The following is a 10,416-nucleotide window of genomic DNA, read 5'->3' on the forward strand; positions in this document are numbered from 1 at the left end:
AGATTTTGCAAATCTTTTCGACCTCTCGTGTGTATTGAACTCAGGATGTTTAGGTTCGATACCTCACGAGGTGAAGACAAAGTTTTATGCGCAGCGGAAAAGTTATCCCCTTTTAGTTAGCACGAGTTTGAGTTAGTTAGAAAGGTGTGTTTATATGCAGTGCAATCGAGAGGTTAGCGAGAGATAAATACATAAAGTAAATGCGAGAGAGATTTTTAAGTGGTTCGGCCAACCCGCCTACGTCCACTCTTCTTCCAGAAACTCCCTGGAAGGATTGCACTAAAACTTCCATTTTTAGTACAATATCGAGCGCTTGAGCTTTGATCACGAAGCCCGCCTCAAGCCTCAGGTTTTTCGCCCCGCTTCTTGTTACTCCACCTATCGAACACTTGAGCTTTGATCACGAAGCCCGCCTCAAGCCTCAGGATCTTCACAAGACAGCTCCCAGGTTACTCCGCCTCTCCTCAGGTTTTTCTCCCCGCTTCCAGTTACTCCACCTCTCGAGCACTTGAGCTTTGATCACTAAGCCCGCCTCAAGCCTCAAGATCTTCACTAGACAGCTGCCAGGTTACTCCGCCTCTTCTTGCTTAATCCAAAGCAAGGACCTTTGGTTGTCACAGTTGAATGTAACAAGCTCCAATCTGACCAAAAGCTATCGTTGAATCAACTTCGATGTAGAGCAGCTTCGGTCACCTTCTAGATGTGTATCAGTTTAAGCTTTGTAACTCTCTCAAACACTAAGATGTGTTTTTCTCGCTATTTTGAATATCAGGATGATATTCCAGATTGAGCACTAGCACTTGAACGTTTGAATTAGACACCTCTTAAGATTTTCAGAATGAACTCACTTCTTCTGACCAAGACTTCTTCCCCCATTTTTTAACTTGTGTCTTCACGTCCTTTTTATATGAGAGTTAAGGAATAATTCCGTTGGAGGGAAAATTATTCCGTTTGAAATTTGTCTCCCATGCTGTGTATGGGTCTTGCATCTTTTCAGCATTTTTCATGGAGTAGTGGTCTTGTAACTTGAACCTTTTGTTTGATAGTGGATATTCCATAATCCACTTTCTTGAGTCCATGCTCCACTTGCTACTTTTGGTACAAGTTACTCTTTTTAAATTCCCATTGATCCTCGTTCTAGGGAATAAGACCGACTTTGGATTAGTGCACCTTCTATCCGTTTGTTGTGGAATTCTGATGTGGCATCCACTTCTGGCACCTCCTTAATATTTTATCTCCATGATATTCTTCTTCTCCAAACTTTATTCATGCTTCCTGACTGTCATTTAACCTTTTGGAGAAGTGTCAGTTTATCGAGACCAAAGATGATGTCTTGAACTGGATTGTTGTATCGAGAGGTCCTACCTCTCGAACTTTGCTTATGTCTCGAACTGGATTGTTGTATCGAGAGGTCCTACCTCTCGAATTCTGCTTATGTCTCGAACTGGATTGTTGTATCGAGAGGTACTACCTCTCGAACTCTGCTTATGTCTCGAGACTTAGTTGATGTCTCGCAGACCCTTATTCCTCCAGTGTCGTCTCGTGCCTTCTACTGATCTATCTATGAAATTACAACACGAGTCTTCTAAGATGTTCATACAAGTTTACCTCAAGCTTAAATATTTTCCGAGTTGAGCTCAAGTTACCCGGTTGTATTTTTGCTCTTAGTTTACTTGTCGAACTTACATTGATTCCTATCTTTCGAGACTTTAGGGGATTCTAAATTACATTTTTGGTATCATCAAAACCTAATACATTATGTTCCTAACACAGCCTTGGTAACTATGTCATTCAAAAACTTTGATGCATTATCCACAAGCTTTCTCAAGACCTAAGCAGAGATTTCTTCAGCAGCAAATTGCTTGACAATAACCGGCCACTCAAGCGTCACCTTTCCATTAATCACATGAATCTTCCTTTGCTGAAAATCAGAAGGCATGGAATTAACCTTCCACTGTGGCTTAACATTGAGAATCTCATCTTCCGATTTGGCCTGAACTTTAACTTGATTATTCTCATGAAATAGAAGAACTCCACTTCTGGATCCAAATTTGGATTCATCATTAGCACAATCCAAATTCGCACTGCTCAGATTATTCACAGGCTTATCACCATATTCTTTCTCAAACGTCTCAATAACATGCTTGTCAATTCCTCCAAGCTGGTAGATCAAGTGACCAGTAGTGATCGACTTACCAGAGTTAACATAGCCAATGATCGCAATGTTAACGTGAGCCTTCTCCTTATCCATCCTATTTAACAAAAATAATATCGAGATGCAATGAAAGAGAGAGAGAGAGTGCGGCGGCAATGACGAACCTGCGACGGCTGCGGACTTTATTCACCACCTTGAACTCAACGAACACTCTGTCCGAAATCAATCCGGATCTGCTCCGATTGAAAATTGTAAACTGAGAACTGATGAGCACTTTGCTCAAACTTTGAATAAGAATCGCTGGCGATCTCCCAATGCAAACTGAATCAAACAAGGGATTGACGAGCACTGCGCTCGATCTCTTCACGGATCTGCTCCATGAAGCACGATCGAAGGCTGTAAACAGAGGACTGGTGAGCACTTTGCTCAAAACTTTCACGAATCTGTTCCGTGATGTACAATTAACGAGCACTTTGCTCGAACACTTCGCGGATCTGCTCCACGAGCTACTACTCGCGATAGAGGGGGAGAATTTGAGCAACATTGTTGTTGATTTAGTGAAGGCGACGGATTGAAGCATCTCGTAGAATCGGCCAAGCTGTTTGCCGATCTCGGAGCGCTCCAACTTGAAGGAGGCGAATTCCTTTGACAACATTCCTAATCTGGTCCGATAACTGAATAGGGGATGATAACACCGCCTCGATTCGTTTCTCTTTAACGGCCGACTGCGGTGCCGATGCTGCCATCGTCGATGAACAATCGATTGAATTGCTCGAATCAATGGATCCCCCTTCAACTTTGTTACTCCTCTGCGGAGTAACGATCCTCTGCGGATCTCTTGTTGCCGGAGGCGAGCGAGCAGGTGAGCGATCTCCAGGCGTCGTCGACTCGCCGGTGTCAGAAGCTGCGGCGGCATGACTTCCTCACCGGCGCTCTGATACCATATTAGAATGTGAATACAGTGAATAGATCAAGATGGAGGAAGTAAGCAGTGACTGGAAAATGGTGAACTACATTGATTAGAATCTGTCCTTACAGTATGATAATACGGAGAATATATACAAGGATTAAAGTGATTACAACTAATAAGCAACATAAAAGACGCATGTGCCCTCTAACTATATCTACTCTTCTTTGCTGGCTGGTAGCTCCGGTATCCTCCAACATTGTCTGGGAACTACTCCGTCGAAGCATCAAGAGCAAGTGTTAGCGACGGCAGCAGCAAGTAGAGATCCGCACATGTGTGTCTACAAGAATTGGAGCTCTTGAACCAACATTGGACCCTCCGATTTTCCCATGGAAATGGGTCGTGAAATTAGTGTGTAGAAATCTTCTTGAGACCGGGGGAGAAGCAGAGAGGTTGCATATATGGTCTGCCGCTGGAGTTGGACTTCATGAACACCGTCTCCTACTGGGTTGCTTTGCATGCCGTCAGGTTGGCAAAATCAGTACATAAATGGATTTGCAGTTTGGGTTATGAGCTTGAGAGTTTCTTGATTAAGCTCTATGTTAAAAATCATTTTGCACGTGAGGATTGATATTAGTTCCTCTCCCCATTTTTGACATATTTCCCTTAAAATTATCTGCCACTTTCCTACTTGCCGGACCCAATGTGTTGTTGAGAAGTCCTGCCTCCCAAAGTTAAAGTTTCCCCCATGCAAATGACAATACCTTCCCAGTGGAAAAAAGTGAATAGAAATTAAATACATGCGTTGTTGCTGCAGGTCGAAATTATGTTAGAAACTGCAGGTCGAGAGATGAATCGGGATGGAGAACACGAACCTTTGCTCGGGTCCCCATAGACGATCCCATTTGATTGTACAAATTACCTTATGTACTTGGGTGTATAACAATATATGTAAAATACATACTAGATGAGAGAATTTAGCTCAAAGAAGTCATTTTATTTATTGCTCTTGAATCATCTAAAGAGAATAGAGGGAGAATAGCTTCTTGGGTCTTTTAGAGAGAAGAGAGGGGAAAAAAGCCCCCTTTCATGAAGGACTAAGGTCCTTTATATAGAGTTCATATCCGTACCTAATACAGAATACATGATAGGGAAAATACCTCGAATATACCGTCTTATGTTTTATCATCTTCATTTTCTTTTTATAGATTTAGTCAAAATTTTTTTTTAAAAAAATTATGTATATAGCATTCACATAAATTCAAAAGTGCCCAAGACCTTGCGATCTAGTGATATCTTATTGCACTCTAAGTTCGAGTTTCAGTGGAGGCGATACTGATTCTCTATGCCAATTATGAACAAGTACTGCATTGAAATAAAGTCGACTAAAAAATATTCACATAAAAGTCGTATCGCTACTTTTTTGCTAAGTTCAAGTCATCAAGTGTATCATTTAGCTAATATTTTTTTTTTTTTTTTTAACCCATATGCCAAGAGAACAATTGTTACTACTCCAAATGAACTAGAGAGTATAAATAAGCCAGGTCAAATTTGTTGGACTCGATCAATCAATGATGTCTATAATGAATGATCAATCAAAAACAAAGCAAGCATAAAAATACAATAACTTAAACTGGAAAATTAAGCTCACAAAACTAACCTAATTAAGAATTATAGGAATATTACAAAACAAAAATTAAATAAAATAAAAATAGAAGGGGAACCTCATTTAGGCATTTCTATACCCATAATCATCAACCTAGAAACAAGCCTTGTGCATAGACTTTAAGGACTCTACATTTTATCTTTGTTATTTTCTGATTTATCATTTACCAATGGAATCGTCTCCATCTTGCTTCTGGGAGTACGAGGAGTCTCCTGTGTTTGTTGTGAGATCAGCTGTCTCACGTACCCATAGAATGTACATCCTATCAGTGTCACCGTGCACCCAATGGCATTCAAGGCTGAAATCGGGTTTCTGAATATCAACCATGAGCAAGTAACCGCAACTGCAACCTGTGAAGGTAGTAGGTACAGCAGGGGAATGTTCTTGTTAAAGACAAGAATACAATGATCAGCATTGCACTTAATAATCAAGATTGGTGGTTATGTGGGCAACTAGATGCGTACAAGAAGTGCGCATGACAGTCTATGAAAATAAGTAACACATTTTTGAGTGCTTGAACCGACGACCTCAAATTCATCAATGTGCTTTCTTGGCCACTAAAACAAACCAATTACAGCAAGTTTGGTTCACGGAATAGGTTTGGAATGGAATGGCATTCCCAGTAACAAGCCTACTATGTTGTTTGGTAATGTTTTTTGTTCCCAGGAATTAGCTATTCCCCTTACAAGGGGAATAGCGATTCCACGGGTCCCCCTGATATTAGGCTATTCTTGATTTCTCGGGAATAGCCTAAATTTGTTATTTAGGTCCACAGTTTTGCTACTTCTAAGCTATAAATTAGTTCAAGTTCAGCATGCAATTCTTTCTTCACATGTAGTTTCAGTTGAAATAGAACAACATGTACCAGAAAATCTGAAAATGCAATAGGAGAATAGAGGTCGAATGTAACCTTAAGGTTTCCAGCAACATTAAATGTGACAGCAGTTGTAGAGTGGATGACGTAGAAGATAGAGAAGTTGAGGCAGAATGCCAGCACTCCGGAGCCAATAATGATAGCAAGTGACGGAAGAAGTACGGGGTGACTGTTTAGCCATTCAATGACCCCGGATCCTTCTAATACTAAAGCTGGTACTGCCAAGATCATTGTTGCATAAGGAGCCATGTAGAATACCGTATTTATGCTAGAGTAAAGTAAATCAATGTCAGTGAACAGGTATCATTAACACAGAAGAAAACTAGATAACAGGCAATGACAATTGAAGAAATTATAAAGAATCATGTTCAATAGGGTATTAGAAGTAAAGCAATAACCTAAAAAGGCCAATACATAAATAGAACCTACTGAATACAAAACTTGTTAGGAACTGAAAGAAAAGGCAACCTTCACATTAAGTTTCAGGTATGATGACTAGCTTGTCTTTTGAGAAAAAGTTGAAAGGGAGAAAGCAATACACAGAATGCAAATTTTGATGCAAGAATCTAGAATATTTCAATGCGTCACAACTCACAACAGAAGCCTTTCCATTCATTTCCTTGTGCAATCCATGCATTCGTTTTGATGTCTTTCATAAAGTGTCTAACTTGTACCACCAACACTTGCCAACACCTAATATTATCAGGTCAAAGGGTCTTCTCTCTTGTGAAAGTGTCAGCCGTAAATAACGTTCAATAATACAAGTCAACCAAAACAAAAGTTACAATCTTGTTTTTTGACTTCAAACTGATACAAGTGAAATCAACCACATACAAGGAAAAACAGAGACTAAATTTTAAAAGAAAAAGGCCAAAGCTTCACCAAATCCCTGATGCCTTCTTCAGATCTCTAAACTAATACTCCCTCCATTCCAAAAAGGTTGTCCTATTTTATGTACACATATAGCTAACTCTTTGGCTTCTATTAGAAAGGTAATATTACAAAGTAGAATTGTTTGTGGTGTTTATTTTAAGAATACAAACAACACTGGGCCATAATAAAAAGAAACTATGGACAACGTTTATGGGACAGAGAGAGTCCTATGCCAGAAGATTAAGTTAGTTTGAAAACTCCTAACATTTTATTGTTCTTGGTTTCATCCAAGTCTCCTTAATCCTTTCTCCGATGTTACCTTTACATTTGTTTCCTTCCAATTGTCCAACATCAATGGTAAGACGTAGAAAAGCAGATGGCACTATTGTTTTAACCAAACACATTACAAAAAGCACTAAAATAATTAATTTTTTCAAAATTTACTCTTCATGTCAGAGGCTGCCAAGTTTTGTAAAGGAAATGTTAAATAAAAAAATATAAACAAATAACAACAACAACAACAATAGTAACGGTGAAAAATTTTCAAGTATGTCCGTGAATATGTCCAAAGTAAGAAGTAAAATATATAACCAAACATTATCTAGCATATAGCCATATAGGTCATTCAAATTGTCAAAGTTAAGTAGTATAGAGTATAAAATAATAAGAAACAAAGAGTGTTCCTTTTGGAAAACATTGCAATATGTAAACAGATCTTGAATTTGTACAAGTCCAGTAATTTGACTTTAATATGTTACTGATATTAAAAGGACTCATAAAATTCTACCAGTTAATGACATAATCAAGGAGATTACGGCATGGGAGAAGAGAGCTATTTTCATTTTCACTGAAAGAGTCAAATGTTCTAATATTTTTAATTCATATTTTAACTTTGGAAATCAAACAAAGCCTCCAAAGTAATGGTTCAATCCAAATAAATGAATGCATGTGTAATAATGTATAACAAAATCTCTCCATATATAATCAGGTGTGCTAATTTGTATATATAATAAAGAAATACAACCTGTGAGTGCTACAAAGACACTAGCATTCATCAACATCAAAGAAAGGAGAAATAATGAGTATTTTATTTTTCTTCATGGATAAAAATGATAGTGACACTGATCCAATGTAGAACTTACATTTTGAGATGTATGAAAATTATCAAGTATTCCAATCATTGGATCATAAGGTAAAGTTACTGAAGTTACTTCAACTCTAATAATCATAATAATTTACATATGTATCATAATAACTATGCTTTTAACCACAGGGGAGCAGTGTCAATATTTTGTCTGGACAAGGGGTACCAATTCAGTCATGTAGCACATGTAATCTTCTATCCTTACTTGCATTGAACGTTTTCAGTGTATGCAAGCATGTCATCTTCCTGATCAGTTTATTGAATTTTCTAAGTTTGAAATCTCCCTCCTTAATTATCACTTCTAAATTGGATTTCTTGATAGATTCATCAATATCTAAAGGTGTTATAAAATTAAAAAAAAAAAAAAAAAAAATAAAAAATAAAAATAAATAAATAAATAAAAAACCACACTGTCCCATGTTAAAAACAATCAAAGGCTCTGGTATGTACGAAACTACGTGCATGTGCATACACACACTGGGAGAGGAGGGGACAGAGAGAGAGAAAAGACCTGTCAAATTTGTACCCATGCAGCAGAGACTCAGCAAGAATAGTTTTGGTAGAAGTAGCAAGACAACCAACTAGTGCTGCACAGAACCCAAATATGTTAAAACTAAGCTCAGTGACTGAAGTTAGGAGAATTCCTCCAACAATGGGAATCAAAGAAGCCCAGATTCGCCAGTCAAAGTGCTTTCCCCATACTAGCCACTGCAAAATAACTGCATCAAGCATATTGTAGTTAGAGGAAACAATGCAATTGATGATGATGATGACAATGACGACAATAATCATAATCATAATAATAATAATAAGTTAATAATAACAACAATAAGTTAAATAGTCACCTGTAGTTGCAGGTGTAAATGACTTTATGGTTTGCATAAAGGAAATGGGGATGTATCTCAAGCTCACATTCCCTAATACAATGTTGATACAGAAGACAAATGACATGGGAAAAATCCTTCTCCAGCGATCCTCAGGGTCAACCACAATAACTGGCTTAAGCTTTAAGACTTTGATTACTAAATATGCCCCAATAGCCGAGCAAATAAAATGAATGCAAGATACTGTCAAGGGAAACTTAAAATCCAGTTTCTGTAACATGTTTTAAAAAAAATAAAAATAAAAGATAAGGACATAATGCTAGAAAAGTGGAAAAGAATACAGAAAAGTGTTTACAGTTCTGCATTCATATATGAAATTAGCTATTAGACCATTAGGGTATTAATAAACCAATTATAAATAATGTAATGCAGTAAGTTATTGTTCCATAGGAAACCTTTTACATATGCAAATTATTCTAACAGTAGAAAGAGGAATAATTGTCATGTTATTGTACAAAACTAGGAAGGGTCTAGAATGAATACCAACTCATTGACCCCAGCAGAAGCTCAGATCAACAATGTTTTATCTACCTTATCAACTTTATTATAGGTGGGTGGGAAGAATGTAGTGTTATCTGATTCAAAAGGTCTTGGGAATGTATTACACTGGAATAGAATGTTTTCTTCTAAGCTAAGTTTTACTAGTATAGGGGAGCACAAAGCTCTGGCAATTCTGTAAAATGATCCAGTCAAGATTGAATATTTAGTCAACTCCGAATATGAGTATTATGCATACTGGTTAAAGGAAGGAGAGATGCATAAAAGAGCATCTTTGATATTATTAGCATTATGTATTTTATAAATTAAAAGCTGTCAATTTTGTTTTTCTACTCAGAGAGAAATTCCTAGAAGTGATTCAGGCAATGTAGGAACATCTGGAATTGTCTTCTGGTTAACTTGCAAGAAAATATTAGGGAACAATAGTTCAAGAATGTGTTTCACTTCCAAGTGATTAACATTGAATTCTGAATAAGTAATGAACATAAATGATTACAAATAATCACTACTTTCAGCACAGAAGATGAACAAGGAACACACTCTAACAGTCTAACTTTTGTCAAGGAGGGAAAAAAAATACATAAATAAAAAACTTCCACCCACTTTCCTTTTTTCTTTCTCTCACCATTTATCCTATCCTTTCTCTTTTTCTTTTGCGGGAATTTTAACAAAACCATGCCTGGATCACTTAATAGATTCAAACCAAAATTGACACCCAAAGCTAAAAATCTATTGAACTGTTCAAAATGAAATGTCATACACACACAAAATGTGTGTATGTGTGTCGCCATTGCAATTTTCAGATGAAATATACAAATGAATTGCTAAAGGAAAAATACAAGTGAACTAAATTAATAATTTCCGATCTGACCATGGAAACAACAGTAGAAGACATTAAAGATGGAAAATTGGTAACTGCAGTAGAAGCGAGAGAGAGGAACCTGGAAGATCCACTTGTTCATGATGATGACGGCAACATTGAAGAACCACCATTGAAGGATGGCAATTATGGATCGAATCATAGTCCATTGACGCAGCAAAGTTTCCCCCATGTTTTGCTACCAATTTCTGTCATGCGAATTGTATATGAGTATTGGATTTTATATTTCTCGCAGGGAAAAAAGCATGCTGGAGTACTAGACGGACATTTCACGAGGATTATGTTTTATGATGAAGAGTATAATTTTATTTTAATTCACTCCTTCCCCTTGGGTTTTGCTTTAGATCACTTGTACTTGTTCAACAATTAAATTTTTAAAAAAAAATATTTTTAAAGAATATATTTGATGTGAATTACTTTACTGGTAAAATCAATTAGCATGTTTTGTGTTATCTTAAAATATAACAATCAAATTACTAGAAAAAAATAGTTCATTACTATATAAAAGATTTTTAATAAGGCAAGTATGTCACAA

At 37.1% G+C, this 10,416-nt stretch overlaps 1 protein-coding gene across 1 annotated transcript; it reads right to left on the reverse strand.

The window, feature by feature from the left end:
* Positions 1 to 4,600: 4,600 nt before the first annotated feature.
* On the reverse strand, positions 4,601 to 10,142 carry LOC116031828 (UDP-galactose transporter 1-like). The gene is made up of 5 exons (XM_031274139.1): positions 9,943 to 10,142; positions 8,465 to 8,714; positions 8,131 to 8,338; positions 5,639 to 5,870; positions 4,601 to 5,078 (listed from the first exon to the last, which is right to left on the reverse strand). Exons 1-5 carry the CDS (start codon positions 10,051 to 10,053, stop codon positions 4,857 to 4,859), a joined length of 1,023 nt encoding a protein of 340 aa, XP_031129999.1. The 5' UTR covers positions 10,054 to 10,142; the 3' UTR covers positions 4,601 to 4,856.
* Between the last annotated feature and the right edge of the window lie 274 nt (positions 10,143 to 10,416).

This window comes from Ipomoea triloba, chromosome 10, assembly GCF_003576645.1.
Source record: "Ipomoea triloba cultivar NCNSP0323 chromosome 10, ASM357664v1".
Taxonomy (NCBI): domain Eukaryota; kingdom Viridiplantae; phylum Streptophyta; class Magnoliopsida; order Solanales; family Convolvulaceae; genus Ipomoea; species Ipomoea triloba.